The sequence below is a fragment of the Oryx dammah genome, unplaced genomic scaffold (assembly GCF_014754425.2).
Source record: "Oryx dammah isolate SB20612 unplaced genomic scaffold, SCBI_Odam_1.1 HiC_scaffold_24, whole genome shotgun sequence".
Classification (NCBI taxonomy): Eukaryota; Metazoa; Chordata; class Mammalia; order Artiodactyla; family Bovidae; genus Oryx; species Oryx dammah.
In genome coordinates this window covers 70,802,312-70,820,832 of record NW_024070208.1, presented here as the reverse complement: position 1 = coordinate 70,820,832, position 18,521 = coordinate 70,802,312, and the positions used below count along the sequence as shown (strand labels likewise).

Here is an 18,521-nt window from a genome sequence, read left to right as displayed (position 1 = left end):
TCAGTTGCCATCCGCCCCTCCTCCTCCACGGCTCCTAGTGGAAGTGAGCATGCAGACCCCACTCACCGGGTGCGCCTGGGTGAAGCAGGGTCTTGGCCCTTTCCCTGAGCTTGTAGGAGGAATCTGGAGTTGTTGAACACCATCATGACTCAGAGATGAGACCCGGGAGTATGAAGTGCCCTCTCCTGACGTCTCTCTATATTTTCTAGAGCCGTGTATCAGGATGCAGACATCTACCTCCTGGATGATCCGCTCAGCGCAGTAGATGCAGGAGTCAGCAGGCACTTGTTTGAACAGTGAGTTTGCTCCTGTTTTCTATCATCTCTGCTTTCCAGGAAGCCTGTAGAGACCAGGGAAGAGAGCTCAGGAAAGCCTTTGTGCTTCAGGAGACACAGCTCACTCTGCCTTGGTGTCCCTCCCTTCCCTCTACAGAAGATCCATTGTTTTGCCCAAGGTCCCAATCCGCAGAACTGAGAGAACAAGACATCCACAGCAATGCAATGGCAAAAAGGGAATTTATTGCTAGCTCGAGCCAGGACCCTGGCTGCATCCAACACAGTGGAATAAAGCCAGAGCCCCGAGCTCTATATTACAGTAGTATTTATAAGTTTAGGACAAAGACAGGGAATTGGCAAGGTTGGATTGGTTACAAGGGTTTCTATGCATCTATTAACTGGCTAGATTTTCACGCGCACGGGCTTTCTTAGGAGATATCTATCCTCGTCCCGATTGGCACAGACCAGGCTACTGGGAGCATGCTGACAGGCTGAGTCCTCCCATCGGGGGTAATAAATTTTGATCCCACCCGGGCTGTTTCCGGGATGCTTGCTCCAGCCTATTTTAGTCATGTCCTCTATCAGGCCTCAACATTCCTCCCTTGTCCTTTGATCATGGAGAGGAATCCTCCTCTCCATTCACTGCCTGGTATTGTTGTCTTAATACCATTACGTGAACTGTACTGACACGTTCTCTTACAAAGGTTATTAATCTGTTTAAAATACATGGGCCGAAGGTGAGAATGAGTAGGAGTATAATGAGCGGTCCGAGCAAGGTAGAAATTAGTGTTGTTAGCCAAGGAGACTGATGGAACCTCAACTCAAACCATCCCTGTTGGGCTTCTCGCTCTCTCCTGCGCAGTGCTAATCCTTCTCTCACTTTTGCCATAGACTCTCTTACCACCCCAGTGTGGTCTGTATAGAAGCAACATTCTTCTCCTAAGGCCGCACATAATCCTCCTTGTTGCAGGAAGATCAAATCTAGGCCCCTCCTGTTCTGCAAAACCACTTCTGATAGTGAAGTAAGGGACTTTTCAAGGTGGCTGATTGAGCTTTCTAATCTTTTGATATCAAGATCAATGGCTGCTCTTAGCCTAGAATAGTGTTGATTCTGCATTATTAAAGAAGATATCTCAGTTCCGGCCCCAGCTGCCTCTAACCCTAGTAGGACTGTGAGGGTTAAGGCTGAGACTGGCTCTCTCTTAGACCGGTGTGAAGCTTCTAGTTTCAGGAGGATTTTATTATTGGAGTGAGAACAGTCGGGGGACTAATAGTACCAATACACAGAAACCTTTGGAATTATTTAACACCTGCCTGTGAACACAAGGGGCTAAACCTGTGGAGCAGGCCCACCAATTGTTCTGGGGAGGCACCAGGTACCTGTTTATCACTGTGGAATTTATAGACTTGCAGAGGTGTTGATAGGTCTGGGGGACATTTCCTATGCAAAGGCCCCGCCCGGTTACTTGTTGGAGGGTTAATCTGGCGTTTCCTTTCTGCTGCCATCGGCAAGCTGTGTGGTTTTGGGTTGGACTGTAACTTCCTGGGACAGCTATACCTTCATAATAGGGGGGTTTGATGTCATAACATAACCAGCAACTGCTAGTCAGATCCGGGCATGTGGAATTTAGAACCCGATAGGAGCTGATTATCATATTAAATAATGGGTCCTGCTCATCTTTAATGCTAAGTCCCGCATGGCTAACTGGAGGGGAGTTGCTTGTGTTAGTAATGTAGGGCCTGGGAGGCGTTTGGGTGGGTTCTCGGGCGGGGGTGTGTGCAGGCCAAATGGGGGCGTGGGTAGGCTCTCGTGGCATTAGGATTGAATTGGGCCCTATGCCCCGAGTTGGACCGATCTGTATGGGTCCTACTTTCAACCTGACAGTGAACAGCAACCCACTGTTATATCCTGACTGATATAACCGTAGGCCCCAAGATTGTCCGGCTTTCCAACCAGGGGACCTCTTCCCTTCAGTTGAGAATTTGAGCCTTACTGGGTTGTAAAGAAAATTCATACAAGGCCCAGTTATGAGGGACCCCTTTCTATGTCCCCCAGTTAGCCCAACGGGCCCTGGAACGTGACCCAAGGTAATCAAGTCCCCACTAGTAGGGGGCTCCCAATGGACTGTCCCCATTGATTCACATCCCCAGCTGGTGCAATAAAACTCATTAGCCTGCCCTGCATTTATTGATGGTCACCCGGTCCCGTCTCCCTCCGGGGCACACATAGAAGGGTGTTTTCCGCAAGCTTGCCCGTTGGATGAAGTGGCTGCACCCAGGCCCTGAGTTAGTGGGGGGTCGAGTATTACACCTATTAATGCCAGCCCCACATTCAGGCTTGCTGGGCGTCTTTACCTCCCAGTCGCCGATGTCCCATGATCCTGCGGCCAAAAGACAGAGGTCGAACTCCAAGTCTGGCCACCAGGTGTTTTGGGGATGAATGGCCGAGGTGGAGTTAATTACTTCTCCCGTAGTTGTGCTCAGAATCATCCAAGTCAGGTTCATTGGTTGATGAGGGTTAGCGTTGACTGTCCCGGGGTCCAGGAAGGTGGCTATTATCAGAAGAGTCAGGTTGATCCATCTGAGACCTGCTGCCGGGCGAGTTTCAGTTTTAAGGGATTGGAGGGATGCAGTATCGGCTTCCATTCTCTTTGGGCCCTCTCTTGTTCTTCGGGGGTGGCCCGCCGTGTGTGGCTGCAGTGTATCCAGGGTCCAATTCTGTCCACCTTGAGGGCAGTAGGGGTGGTAAGGAGAACAACATAAGGGCCCTTCCATCTTGGTTCCAAGGTCTTTGACTGATGTCTCTTGACCCAAACCCAATCCCCCGGTCCTATATCATGGGACGGGATCGTCTCTTCATTCTGGCTCTCATAAATTTTCCATATTAGTGACCAGATATGTTTATGCACCTTACTCAAAGCTAGCATTTCCTGCTGGAAGGCACGTAACGAAAGAGGTGGTTTACTCTTTCCTTCAGACACTGGACAAATGGGAGGTGGACTTCCATATACAATTTCAAAGGGAGTCAGACCTAGTTTATAGGGGGTATTGCGTGCCCGAAAAAGCGCGAAGGTAAGGAGGGTCACCCAGTCCCCGCCAGGCTCAATTGCCAGTTTTGTCAAAGTTTTTTTTAGGGTCCGATTTATTCTTTCTACCTGTCCTGAGCTCTGGGGACTGTACTCACAATGTAACTTCCATTTGGTCCCCAGGGCTGAGGCCAGTCCCTGCACAATTTTACTCACAAATGCAGGTCCATTGTCAGAGCCAATAGATAACGGCAGCCCAAACCTAGGTATAATCTCTTCTAGGAGTTTCTTAGCCACCACTACCGCTGTCTCCTTTTTAGTGGGGTAAGCTTCTACCCACCCGGAAAATGTATCAACCAAAACTAACAGGTAACGGTACCCATACTTGCCTGGCCTTACCTCAGTGAAATCTATCTCCCAATTGTTGTCCTGCCTTTCCCCCTGATATCTTACACCTGTGTGCTGTCCTTTCCCTGGTCTCATCATCTGACAGGCCTTGCAGGTGTGGACTATATCCTGGATGGTTTTCTTCTGTTGGGGAAACCGCAACTGCACTGTTTGTAGGAGTGTCAAAGTCTTTTTCTCTCCCAAATGGGTGGTTTGATGTAAATGGGTACAGAGATGTTTGCCCAGGTCGGCAGGAAGCAACAGGTTGTCATCTTGGTCCCGATACCATCCGTTTTTGCCAGCAGGATGGGTGGTATTATCTTGCACCCAGCTCAAATCAGAGGGGGAGTATATGGGGCTTGGGGGAAGTGTTCCCATCCCTGGCGGTGGCAATCCCACAGTCAGTATATGGGCCTCGTGGTCTCCAGCAGCTGCCTTGTGGGCTGCTGCATCGGCAGCATGGTTGCCTCGGGCCCTGGCACCCTCTCCTTTCTGGTGTCCCGGGACATGCACTATGGACACTGCCTGGGGCAAGTGGACCGCTGCCAAGAGTCTGCGAATCTCAGACACGTTTTTAATTTCTTTTCCCTCCGCCATCAAGAGCCCCCGCTCTTTATATATGGAGCCTTGAATGTGCACAGTGCCGAATGCATATCGGCTGTCAGTGTAAATAGTGATTCTTTTTCCTTTTGCCCTCTCTAGTGCTTGTATCATAGCTATCAGTTCTGCTTTTTGGGCTGATGTTCCAGGGGGCAAGGCCTCAGCCCAGATGATCCTTCCAGTGTCATCTACTATGGCTGCTCCTGCTTTTCTCTGTCCACCCTTTATATAACTGCTCCCATCCGTGAACCATACCAGCTCACTGTTTTCTAATGGCAAGTTGCTGAGGTCTTTTCGTATGGCGGTTACCTCAGCAAACACCTCAACACAGTCATGGAGGGGCCCGTCCTCCTCCGGGATGGGTAGCAAAGTGGCAGGGTTCAGAAAACAAGGTGTTTGAAAGTGTATCCGGGGAGCATCCAGCAGCAGGGCCTGGTAATGGGTTAAGCGAGCATTAGAAATCCACTTACCCGGTGGCTGTTTGAGGATTCCCTCTATGGCATGAGGAGTGTAGACCAGGAGACGCTGTCCGTAAGTCAGCTTGTCAGCATCATGGACAAGGAGAGCAGTGGCCGCGATGATATGGAGACAGGGTGGCCATCCCGCAGCTACCGGATCCAGTCGTTCAGAGAGATATGCCACAGGCCGTCTCCACGGTCCCCATTGCTGCGTCAGGACTCCCTCTCTACTCCCTGCTTTTCATCCACAAACAGTTGAAACGGCTTAGCCGGGTCCGGAAGAGCAAGGGCTGGGGCTTCCAGTAATGCCTGTCGGAGTTCCTGAAATGCCTGCCTCGTTGGCTCAGTCCAAGTCCAGTCTCTATTTTCTCTGCTTCCTTCATATAGCGGTTGGGCCTTTTCAGCAAACCCCATAATCCATAGCCTGCAGTACCCAACCGTCCCTAAGAACTCCCTCACCTGCCGGGGAGTCGTTGGCTCGGGAATCCGTAGAACAGTCTCTCATAGCCTGAGTCAACCATCTTTGTCCCTGTTTTATTTTATATCCCAAATAAATGACTTCCTGTCTAGCAATTTGGGCCTTCTTTGCACTTGCCTGGTACCCCAATGCCCCCAAAGTCTGGAGGAGATCGCCTGTGGCCTTTAGGCATACCTCCTTAGTCGTAGTGGCCAGCATTGGATCATCTACATACTGCAACAGAATGACTTCGGGGTGGCTGGTTCGATACTCACAGAGATCTTCACCTAGAGCCTTATTGAACAACGTCGGCGAGTTTTTGAACTCCTGTGGGAGGCGAGTCCAGGTCAGCTGCCCCACAGTTTGGCCGTCCTCATCAGCCCATTCAAAAGCAAAGATTTTCTGGCTCTGGGGTGCCAAAGGCAAGCTGAAAAAGGCATCTTTCAAGTCTAAAATTGTATACCAGACATAGTCTGGTGGCAAGTGGCTCAGGAGGGTGTATGGGTTAGGGACAGTGGGATGAATGTCACTCACCCGTTTGTTGACTTCACGAAGATCTTGGAGTGGTCTAAAGTCTGTTCCCCTGGGCTTTTTCACAGGCAACAGGGGAGTATTCCATGGGGACTGGCACTTTTTGAGAATTCCTGCCTTTAGGAGGCGCTGGATGTGTGGCATAATTCCTTGCTGGGCCTCCTGGCTCATGGGATACTGTTTTACCCTCACAGGAATAGCATTTGCTTTTAATTCAACAACAATGGGGGGTCATGGTTTAGCCAGCCCTACTCCCGCTGTCTCTGCCCAGGCCAGAGGGTATTTCTGAAGCCACTGTTGCATAGCAGGATCCACTGCTGCAGGCGGTTTTGGTGAATATAGTCTGTATTCATCTCTCAGTGCCAGGGATAAAACATGAATTGGTTGTCCAAGCCTGTCTGTGACTGATATCCCCCCAGAGTCAAAGTGAATTTGCGCATTGACTTTGGCCAATAGATCTCTTCCTAATAAAGGGGCCGGACATTCCAGGATCACCAGAAATGAGTGGGACACCCGTTGGGCTCCCAGGTCCACTTTTCGTTTAGTAGTCCAGTAATATCTCTTTGTCCCGGTGGCTCCCTGGACCAAGCTAGTCTTTTTGGACATCGGCCCAAATTTCTGGTTGAGAACTGAGTACTGGGCTTCCGTATCCACTTTGAAGCCGACCAGTTTCCCCTCCACATTAATAGTTACCCAGGACTCGGGGAGAGGTGCTGGGCCCTGACCCCTCTAATCACTATCTTCCTCTGCATATAAGACGTGGGTCCCTGAGGAAGATTCTTCCTTTCTTACAGTCTTTTTCTTCAGATCTCTCTTGGGGCACTCATTTTCCCAGTGTCCCTGCTCTTTGCAGTAAGCGCATTGGTCTCTCTTTAGGGCAGGTCTAGCTGGTTTTTCCTTTTCTCCCTACCAGGTGTCTTTAGTTCTCAGGGCTTCGGGCCCTTTTCTCGTCCCCGCAAAAAGGATCTGAGCCAGCTCTTTCTGATTTCTCCGGTTTTCTTCAGCCCTATATTCCTTTTCCTCCCGTCTAATCCACTCCTCATATTCTCTTTCTTTCTGTCTAATCCGGTCCTCCCTCTCCTCAGGGGTCTCTCTGTTATTAAACACTTTCTCAGCTGCCCTTACCAGATCCTGTATTGACAGTTCCCCCAGCCCTTCTATCTTCTGTAACTTTCTCCTGATATCTGGAGCTGCCTGGTTCATGAAAGCTAACAGAACTGCTGCGCGTGACTCATCAGCCTGGGGGTCCATGGGCGTATACTGCCTAAAGGCTTCCATTAACCTTTCTAAAAAGGCTGCCGGGCTCTCATTTGGTTCCTGTCTTATCAGACTTACTTTTGACAAATTCGTGGGTTTCCTGGCGGCTGCCCTGAGGTCGGCCATGAGAGTCTTAGGATACCTTTGGAGACGCTCCCTACCTTCCGCCGTTCAAAGTCCCAGTTCGGCTGCATGGAAGGGAACCCTTCCTCCACTAGGTGGGGCTGCATGGTCGGTCTCCCATCCGCTCCCGGAACGTGTTTCCGCACTTCCGACAGGATTCACTCCCGTTCCTCCGTGGTGAAAAGCACCTGTAACAGCTGCTGACAATCATCCCAAGTAGAATTGTGAGTAAACAGAATAGTGTCTAAAAGATCAATGAGGCCTTGGGGCTTTTAAGAAAAAGAGGGGTTTTGAGCTTTCCAGTTATATAAGTCGCTGGTAGAGAACGGCCAATATTGATAATTCCGGTCGCTGTCAGGATTGGCTGGCCCCACCCGCACAGGAAGCGCTCGAACGGTGGAGGAAGGGGCCTCTTGGCTCCCATAGCCGGACGAGTCTCCGCCCCCTCGGGTCCTTCCACGAGTTCCCTGGGCTGGCCCCGCCTCCTGCTGTGGAGCCGAGGGTTCTGAGTTCCCTCTTTGTTCTCCGGGCGACACCTGAGGTACCTGCGGGAGCAAGGGTGGTGGGATATATGGGGGAGGCATGATTTCAGTGTCCAAATCAATCAGGCTAGGATATAAAGAAGATTCCTGGAGTATCGGTTTCTTCCGACTCTCCCGTGCCTCCTGGTTTTCTTCCTTAGAGGCCTCCACGACCAGGACCTGTGAAACAGAAGCACTGGGGGGGTTGTGAATAAAGGGTTTCAGCCAGATGGGAGGGTCTTCTACTAAATTTTCCCAGACCAGGATGTAAGGAGCTTGGTCCGGATGGCCCTGAGGGTCAGGAGCCATTATTTTTTCTTTAACAGCCTGGATGACCAGCAGGCCGAAAGTTCCCTCCGGCGGCCAGCTGACCTGGAATGTCGGCCACTCAGATGAACATAGGGTTTTTAGCTTGCTCTTCTTTACTAGCAGGGATAGATTCTGAGCCTTGGACTTAAAATTGGAAAAATGGTCAGTCATTACAGATAGTGGTGTAGAATAACTTTGACTCATGATGGTAACACCCACAATAAACACACAAAAAGCACGGCGCCGGCACACAAAGACAAGCGACAGACACAGACAGTAGACAAACAAATATTGGCCGAAAACACTGAACTAGGTCTATCCTGGGTTGCTGTTGTCCTGTTCCCCAAAGTTACCTTACCGAAGGGCATCCACTGCCCACCAGACTCAGGATCGGGAGAAATGCTTTCCCCCGTTCCTTTACAGAACAGCTCACAGAACCAGCTGCCTTCCAGCTTGACTGCTGGGCCCTGGACTTATGCTGGCTGGGTGACTCTTTCGCCCCCTGACCTGATGCCGGCTTCCAGATAGATTTCCTCCTAGTGAGGCTTCTCTTATGCCTGGAAGGTGTTGTTCTTCTCAGTCAGGGGATCCCGGACGAGCCCCAATGTTTTGCCCAAGGTCCCAATCCCCAGAACTGAGAGAACAAGACATCCACAGCAAAGCAAACGCAAAAAGGGAATTTATTGCTAGCTCGAGCCAGGACCCTGGCTGCATCCAACACAGTGGAATAAAGCCAGAGCCCCGAGCTCTATATTACAGTAGTATTTATAAGTCTAGGACAAAGACAGGGAATTGGCAAGGTTGGATTGGTTACAAGGGTTTCTATGCATCTATTAACTGGCTAGATTTTCACGCGCACGGGCTTTCTTAGGAGATATCTATCCTCGTCCCGATTGGCACAGACCAGGCTACTGGGAGCATGCTGACAGGCTGAGTCCTCCCATCGGGGGTAATAAATTTTGATCCCACCCGGGCAGTGTCTCAGCTGTTTCTGGGATGCTTGCGCCAGCCTATTTTAGTCATGGCCTCTATCAGGCCTCAACATCCATCATAGAGAAATTTTGCATCATGATGAGGTCAGGACAGGAAAATACAGCAGGTGCTTCCAGTTTGTGTAGGACAGTGGGGTCCGTGCTTTAGGGAGTGAGGGATACATGGCAAATTCCCCTATTACTTGCACTTGATGGATCCAGACACTGAGCATGGGTCCAGACTCCAGGGATAAGAAGGATGGTGTAAAGTTTTTAAATCAGAGAGTAGGACTTGGTAACTTGGTAAATGGCTGCCAATTCTTTTCCTTTGTCATTTGTTGAAGGCACATTAGAAGTGAATTTTTCAGTACAGACATAGGGCTTCCGTGGAAAGACCCTGCTGGTTTATGCTTATTATTCTGTTGGTTTAGAATTGCTTAGTAAAGTATTTACAGATGATTTAGAATTTACAGATGATTTATTCCACTTCTGAGTATGGCTCAATTATTTAACATTTCTTCATGGATGCTTACTAAAATTAATACTTAGACCCACATGTAGGGTTAACTTGAATTGGAAACTTGGTATCTAGAATCTTTCTGAAGTCCTGACTCTTACTTTGTGTTTCTGGAATTTGTTGTCAGTGGCTCTTTCTTGGCCACAGAACTCCTGGAGAACAGTTCTGTTGCTTCTCTGTCCCAACACATGCTGACTGAGGCCTCTGGTGGAGTCTAGACTGGCATCTTTGAAAGTCTCATGAATTCGCTTTTTCTGAAGCAGCCTCCACATCTACCCCATGGTTAGTTCCCTTGCTGTTGTTCACCTTGTTAAAGACAATGAGCCTTCCAGCTGCATATATCAACACCCTGCTGTGTGCACTGAGATCGATACCCTTACAGATGTTCCTGCACAAAACCTCTTGCATTACAAGGAGGACGGTGAGCCAGGAGAGGGGAAGGACCCACACTGGGCAGGATAAGGAAGACTAGGACACGGCCCTCATTCCTGCCACTAAGGAACCTGTCTCTGTGTGGAGCTTGTTAAGACAGATGCCAGGGGAAAGCTCAGCAGAGTCAAGGTTTAGAGACTTTCAATACAGGATATAGTAAATGCTAAGTGGAAGTGGCAGCTGGAGACTTTCACTAAAGTTGGAAAGCTCCCTGTGCCCGGGGCTGGGAGGGAAGTCCCTGGGGGCCTGCAGGCTGGGCAGGTGTGTGGAGGCTCAGAAGAGGACCCAGTTCCTTTGCTGAAGGAAGAGTAGAAGCTCAGGTGTGGAGGGAGGAGGAAGCAGGGCTGTGAGGAGAACAGCAGGTATGTCCTTGTCTGAAGGAGGTGGGGTGTTTGGCAGAGAGAAGCTATTTGGAAATTCTCGCTGTCAGGTTCTGTGTTACTTTGCTGGTGCTGTCTGTCCTGGCTGCTCTCACAGGAAACCACAGCCTGGGCAGCTTATAAAAACAGAAATTTATCCCTCAGGGATCTGGAGGCTGGAAAAGTACAAGGTGAGGGTGCTGAGAGATTCAGTGTCTGGTGAGGGCACGATACCCGTGTCCTCACATGGGGAAGGGGTGAGGGAGCCCTGTGGGTCTCCTTTATAAGGGTACTAATCCCATTCATGAAGGCTCCACCCTCATGACCTTTCACCTCCCAATGGCTATACTTCTAGTACACAGTGGGAATTAGGTTTCAATATATGAGTTTTGAGGACAAAAACATTCAGTCTATAGCAAGTTGTCACAGCTGAGGTGCTTAAAGAACAGAAATTCATTTTCTCACAGTCCTTGAGGATGGAAGTTGGCCGTGTGGGCAGCTTTGGTTTCTGCTGAGAACGCTGTCCTTGTCTGCTGGTGGCATCCACCTCGCTGTCCCCTCACATGGCCTTCTGTTCATGTGCACCCCTGTCTCTGTCCTAAAAAAAAAAAAAGAAATATAATTGACTTACATTATTGTGTTAATTTCTTTGTATGGCAAAGTTACTCAGTTATATACATACATACATTCTTTTTAATATTCTTTTCCATTATGGTTTATCTCAGAATATCTAATATAGCTCGCTACACTATACGGTAGGACCTTGTTGTTTATCCATTCTACACATAATACTTCACATTCTGCTAACCCCAAATTTCCAGTCCATCCCTCCCCCACACCCCTTCCACCCATGCAACCATAAGTCTGTTCACTATGTCTGTGAGTCTGTTTCTGTTTTGTCAATAGGTTCATTATTGCCATATTTTAGATTCTGCATGTAAGTGATATCATATGATATTTGTCTTTCTCATTCTGACTTACTTCACTTAGTATGATAACTTCCAGGTCCATCCATGTTTCTGCAATTGGCATTCTTTTTCCTTTTTTTATGGCTGAGTAGGCAATGGCACCCCACTCCAGTACTCTTGTCTTCCTACAGCCTTCAGTGGGTGTACTTGACAATTTATGAGTCCCCCAGCCACCCATAAACTATGAATGCAGGAAGGTGCCTCAGCCCAGCATCTTCTGTCCCAGGAACCGTGCACCTGCTTTGCCTTCCTCCAGGATGTTTCCCTAGATAGTCACAGGGCTTCCATGTCTCCACATCTAAGACAGCAGCTCCCCTTATTTTTCCCTCAGAGCACAGGTCACAGCCCAATAGCACATTTGCTATACTTGTTCAGTGTGTCCTCTACACGGTGCAGAGTATTCTCTTCTATCTTGACCTGTGGGTGTGTCCTCAGCACTTAGGACAGTGCCTGGCTCCTCAGCAAACCTCTGCTGATTGAATGAATGGAGGTGGGGCTTCTGTCTATCTTACTTGTATCACCTCCACCTCGGGATGTGTCCCCTCTTAATACAGCCTTTATATAGGATTATATGTGGGATCATAGAATTAACATAGCCTTTATATAGGAATAACTGTTATACAACTGGTTGCTGACTCAATCATTTCTAGTTGCTGACTCAATCATTTCTATGGCATGACTTGGAAGTCTTTAAAAACTTGGAAAAGAGTGTATTTTTCTAGTGAACTGGATGAAAGCATTACTTAGGAAAAGTTCCAAGCCATCAACTGATCACTTCACTGTAATCATTTGTATTACCTTATCTGTGATGGAATGTTAGGAAGAAAACATCTTAAAACTTTTGGGTTGATTCATCTTGGACTTAACACCCCATCAGATTTGATTAACATCCACCTGTAGGGACTATTGGCAGGCAATTATGAATTAAGGAGAAAAAATTCTGTTTAAAAACTTTAGTTCTAAGTTGAAAACGTGTTAATCAAGAAACAGGTATGAACACTGAGCTAACAGATGTCAAAAGGTGAGAATGAATCCTTTTGGACTTAATAGAGAAATGGTGTATGTTTCTACATCCTGGGGTCTTGCTTCTGATCACAGACCCAGTGTCCAGAATGTCCCCTTAGGACTTTTCTATCCTGAGTCCAAAGCACATGACTGCTTGTGGTTACGGAGGAGTGGAGAAGGGGCCTGACCTTTACTGAGTGGATTGGTGGTTTGATTTGTCAGAATATGTGGATGAATTGTCACTGACCTTGTTTTGAGATAAAGAAACTGAGGTTGGGTTGCTCATCTGATATCAGTTTTGTGAGAGGGACTGAGAAGCAGTCTGCTGGCTCCAGACTCTCCATCTGACTCACTCACAGGCTGACCTGTGGCCCAGGTTCCTGAGATTTCCTCTGTGAGGGGCTGGGGCACTCAGAGTACTACATTTGAAATGTAGGAGTAGTTTTTTTTTTTTTTTTTTTTTTACTGTGAAAAAAATTTAAGGTTGAATACTGAGGGTGTCTTGTCTAAGAGAACTGTTGGGTCCTCTGAGCCACTGGGTGATTTCCACTGTGATTTGGGCCATTTGGATTCTGTTCTTTTACTTTCATGTTTGGAAGGTGTTCAGTCCTAATGAAAGAAGACTTGCTTCCTGGATGGAACTGGGAATATTGTAGAGAGTGATGGAGGTCATGCTGATATTTATTTTATATCTAACATTCTTGGAACAAGCGTCTAGCAAATGCACACTGGCAAAGATTACCAAGAATCTATTAAGTTTTTTTTGTGAATATTTACATCATTAATTATAAATAATCACCTAGAAAGCTAAGAATGTACACATTTTTAAATGACATGAATCCCTCTTTTTCCCATTCCCAAATAGCAAAAAGATACTGTTTTAGTTTATTCAAGTTTTGAAATCTCAGCATTACTCAGTTGTTTTCTTTTATGAAATATGTAAATGATTGTTAAGCTGAATTTTAGAGGAAAATACTTATCTGTTGGTGCCTCCTTCACTGGACTGATTTTAAGAATTTTTTGTAGCAGTAGATTCAAATTTGCTGCTGATAAATTTAAGAACCTAGTTGGATTAATTGACGTTTATTTAATTTTTATTATTGATTTGGCATTTAAACTAAAGATCTTTGACTGCTATGTGGTCTTTGTCTCACTGTTTTCAAAATATGTTTTCAGTTTGAGGCACTTCATTAATGTGCTTTTGCTTTCTGTACCTTTTACATTTGTAGGTGTATTCATCAGGCCTTGAAGGAGAAGATCACAATCTTAGTCACTCATCAGTTGCAGTACCTAAAAGATGCAAGTCAGATTCTGATATTGAAAGATGTAAGTAATTTCTAGAAGTATGTGGAATTGCTAGCCCTCAGATGTGTTGGGAGAAGGCAACAGCAACCCACTTCAGTAACTCTTGCCTGGAAAATCCCATGGACGGAGGAGCCTGGTAGGCTGCAGTCTGTGGGGTTGCAAAGAGTCGGACACGACTGAGCGACTTCACTTTCACTTTTCACTTTCATGCATTGGAGAAGGAAATGGCAACCCACTCCAGTGTTCTTGCCTCGAGAATCCCAGGGACAGTGGAGCCTGGTGGGCTGCCATCTATGGGGTCGCACAGAGTCAGACACGACTGAAGCGCCTTAAGAGCCGCAGCAGGTGTGTTGAAGGTTGGACCTCCTTTCTGGTCATTTTCCTTGGCTTCATGGTAAACACCCTCTTTTCCCTCAGTTTTTCACCCCCTTCTTCTCAGAGCTGGTGTTCACACTTTGGAGGATGAACCTAAAGCTCTATAGAAATGTCACTATTACACTCTAAGCCATGTAAACCCTAAGTGTATAAGAGTGCAACCACAGGATTTTTGAATCATCTACTGCTCTCGTGAAGTTTGTTAAGGATAATAATGCAATTTTATTTAGAACTTTTTATTTTTGTCTTCCATGACTTAAGTCAAATTGTATTACTTACAAATTAGAGATTCTAAGATCTGTTGGTATCCAAGTGATTCTCATACCTAGGTTGCCTAAAGAGCATATTCCATTAACACCAGAAGTGAGGTTGGGTATCCGAGCACCTGGATCAGACATGCCCACTCTGTTGGTGTCTCCAATTGCTGGTCTCACTGCCCAGGTCTCTTGTGTGTGCAGTAGGAGGACAAGGCCCTGCCTTCATGTGGCTCCTGTTATGGGGAGGATGTAACAAAGAGGGTGACTTCCTGGCTGTCTCCTTGAGGAGTTGGTGCCTCCTGGGGTCTGAGTGACATGAAGGTGGGGGCCACACAGTCGCCTGGGGGAGGGTATCTGAGGGGGTCCTAAGGAAGGAGCTGACCTGGCAGTTGGAGGAACTACAGGAAGACCAGCATGTCTGAGGAGAGTGAGCAGGGGATGTGGAGGAGCTGGTCTCCGAGCAATGGCCAGGGGACCAGAAATGGCATGGAAGTCTTGGATGGTCCAGAGCAGAAGAGGGATGTGGTCTGATATCAAATTTGAGAGATTTCTCTGATGGTCCCTTGAGGGGTGACAGAAGAAGCAATTCCAGGTCTTAGTAAAGCTGAGAAGACAGAAGTGTGGGCTCAGGCTAAAATATCAGCTTCTAGAACTGCTGTAACCAAGTACTGCAAACTAGGTGACTTAAAACAGTGGAAGTTTATCATCTCCCTGCTCTAGAGGCTACGGGCCCCAAATCCAGGTGCTGACAAGGCCGTGCTCTCCCTGAAGGCTCCAGAGAAGAATCCTTTCTTCCAGCCTCTGGTGTTTGCCAGCCTTCCTTGCTGTTCCTTGGCTTCCAGCTGCAGCACTGTGGTTTCTGCCTCTGATGCCACTTGGCCATTGTCCCCGTGTCTGAGTCCCTTCTCATAAGAACATCAGTCATATTGAATTTAGGGTCACCCTGCACCAGTGCGACCTCATCTTAACTTGATTACATCTGCAAAGACCCTGTTTCCAAATAAGGTCATGTTCACAGGTGTCATGTTTGAACTTAGCTTTTTGAGGAGGGGGCACCATACAACTCACAGCTCCTAGCATGGTTGGGAGATGGGGTGGAGAGTAGTGAGAAGTTTTCAAACTTGGTGGTAGTTTGATGCTTTACTTTTTGGCTCATTTACATCTGGGTCTCAGCATCTTTTTCTTTAACCCCTGACTGTTCCACAGGCCCTTGGTCAGATCCTTGACTTATGAAATGAATCTCTGCTCCAAGAAAGATTATTAAAATACAGAACCTCTGTCTCTCTGGAAGAAGTTCCACGTGTCTCCTCTAGGAATGTGACTCCTCTCCACTCCTCTAGGAATGGGGAGAGGAGCTAAGGTTTTTCAAGCTTGAGAGCAGTTGATTTCATGTACAGAGGGGGCACTTCTAGTGTGTAAATCCCACTGTTGACAGTGCTATGAGCACAGGATTTGTGGGCAGGCGAATAATTTATTTACCAGTCCCTAGATGTTTTAGAGTCCCCTATTGCTTCCTTTGAGGGCACTGCCCCCAATTTTAGTACTAACAAAACAACTGTTTGTCCACTGGTGAGCACTCCTGGATGAGTTGGAGTCCATCCTCACTGTTGGGTCCTTCTCTCATAGCAGAGGGGAGATGGCTGCCCCCTTGTCCCCTTGGGATTGTTAACACTTGGCTGCTGAGTGAAATTTCTGTCTTTGTACTTCTAGTCATTTCATTGTGCATATTACAGATATGAAGTAGTGAGTGGTGATTTCATTAAAGAGGTATGTGATTTTGCCTCCCAAGTGGAACAAGACACAATATATCCTGCATAATTTTCTAGTTCTGCAGTATCAGATGGTACCCAGATGCTTCACTGGCTTTCTCCCAGTGGCTCACCTCAGGACATAGGGTGAGAGGGGTTCTAGCTGGGGTCCTGGGCCATCTTCTTCCATCTGACCTGCATTAACCAGAGCTGCTCTCATTTGATGAGTTCTGCATCCTGAGAATTTTTTCCCTAATGTTTTGTTTGCCACTGAATGATCACCTGCATCTTGTTTCAGGGTCAGAAGCAGTGAAACATCTGCACATTATTTTGACTTTGTAAGGGAAGGAAACTGCAAGGATGTGTCACACGTGTTCAAAGAACATGATTAGATTGGCTGTAGTTTAAGCAGCTGCCTAATTGGGGAAGTCTGGTTGGTTGCTTGTGGTTGGTTGGTGTGAAGTTTTCTCTTGGATCTGTGTGCACTGATTGTGGCTTAGGTTTCGATTTGCGGGCACAGACTGCCAAGGCATTAGCGACACCCTGGCTTCATGGCCTCCTTGTTTAGTTACTTTAATAGATGGAACATTGAATTTTCATTTGGGAACTTCCTTGATCCTTGTGACCCTAGAATGCATTCTAATTCCTCCAGACAGTTGTAAAGACCATGAAGATGCAGCTTATGGGTTCTCTGTTCAGGGCTGGTTCCTACATGTCCTGTCCCAGCCGGGCACGTGATACTGTGACAGTGACGGTAGTCAGTGAAATTTGATGAGCGACTCTCACCCACGCAGATGTGCTCGTGCCCACCTCTGTGTCAATAATTTTCTTTTCTGGAATATTCTCCCCAGCGTTTTTTCTTTTTTTCTTTTTTTAAATTTTGCTTGTCATGTGAGGTTTCTCTGAGTTCTCTTGTTGACTCTAGAGACTGTGCTGATCCTCCCAGTAACTTCTGTACTTCTTGCTTCCCTAAATGCCCATGATAGTTATGTGAACGGCCTCCATTTTTAACCCACAAGCACACATTTCTTTCAAATACCCCAACACTTAACACAGGGCTTGGCAGAGAACAGAATGCTCAGTTCTGTTTAAGTTGGCTAGATTTCTCAAAAAGAATTCTAGACCCAGGAATCTTTTATTTTCTTCAAAAATCATAATTTAAGACCAGATAACTTTTCTTGATTAGTATTTTAGTTGGTTTAATATTATCGAGGGCTTCCCTGGTGGCTCAGATGGTAAAGAATCTGCCTGCAATGTGGGAGACCCAGCTTCAATCCCTGGGGCAGGAAAATCCCTGGAGAAGGGAATGGCAACCCACTCCAGTATTATTGCCTGGAGAATCCCATGGACAGTGGAGCCTAGCAGGCTACAGTCCATGGAGTTGAAACAAGTCAGATACAACTGAGCAGCTAACAATATTATCAAATGTAAATTAATTCCTCTTAATTTTTTTTTTTAAATTTTAGGACAAAACAGTGAAAAGGGGGACTTACTCTGAGTTCCTGAAATCTGGGGTAGATATTTTTTCCCTTTTTGAGAAGGGAAATAAGCAGCCGGAATCATCTCCAGTTCTAGGAACTCCTACTCTGATCTCCGAGTCTTTGGTTCAGTCTCCACCGTCTCCCAGACCCTCCTTACAAGATGCGGCTCCAGAAGACCAAGATGTGGCTCCAGAAGACCAAGATGTGAGTTTCTATCCTGCAGGATGCCTGAATCTGTCTGCTCTTGGTGGCCTCATGGACCGTCAGTCTGCTCTGCTCATGACATCTTTATTTGTCCCAAAGTAGATCCTAAGGTTCCCAAAGTCTTATTCCATGGAATGGATAGAAGAACATGAAAGGAACAAGTCTGCTTGGAGTTCCCCTTTGGGTGCAGGTTAGAGAATCTTATGGGGACCAGGAGTGAGTGCAGTGCTGTGAATTTCTGGGTGCTTGTGGCTCACACCGAAATAACAACTCTTCAATTTACCATAGTTACATCCTACTTACTCTGGAGGCCCCCGGGTTCCCTTATGCATCCAGAGGCTTAATGTGAAGACACCCTTAGATGAGGCCTCCTGTGATCACATTAAATCAGCTTCTTTTCCTATGTGTTGGAATGTCTGGCACTGCAGGTGACTGATGGTAGTATTTTGCCCTATTGTCAGAGGTAACATGTGCAAAGGATCTGACACACGGTAGACATTTTGGCATTATTTTCCATCTTCACCTTTCTTACCAGTCAAGACCAAAAACCACATCTCACCCACCTTGAATCCCAGCATAGTGCTGTGGACATCCTAGCGTCCTCTGATTGTATAATGCATTTTAAGTCCTCCAGACAGAAATGCAAAAATGCACTAGATCTCCCTTAAAAACATACACAGATATTTCTCAATATCCAAACCCAGGGGCCTGGATAATTCTGATAAGCATTCAGGTTAGTCATTTGTTTTCTAAACTCAGGAATCACTCTCTGAAATTTAAGAACCAAAGAGACTCAGATCAAAAGTCCCCCTGCTATCCAGATTCTCATGACTCTAACCCACTGTGTGAACTCAGTTTACTGCATTTGTCTAGTATTTTGAGCCCTAACTACAGTTAAACTTTCCATCATTGAGTGATACAAGTCATCTAGAGAGATACATTAATCCCATATCAT

General features: G+C 47.0%; 1 protein-coding gene across 1 annotated transcript in view; it reads left to right on the top strand.

Annotated features, from left to right (window-relative positions):
- The window catches only part of LOC120883241 (multidrug resistance-associated protein 4-like), a 181,019-nt gene that overhangs the window by 40,851 nt on the left and 121,647 nt on the right, over positions 1 to 18,521 (top strand). The window contains exons 11-13 of the mRNA XM_040267270.1: positions 210 to 296; positions 13,426 to 13,522; positions 17,348 to 17,545. Of these exons, the coding sequence (XP_040123204.1) occupies positions 210 to 296; positions 13,426 to 13,522; positions 17,348 to 17,545 (382 nt within the window). The remainder of the gene's footprint in view (positions 1 to 209; positions 297 to 13,425; positions 13,523 to 17,347; positions 17,546 to 18,521) is intronic.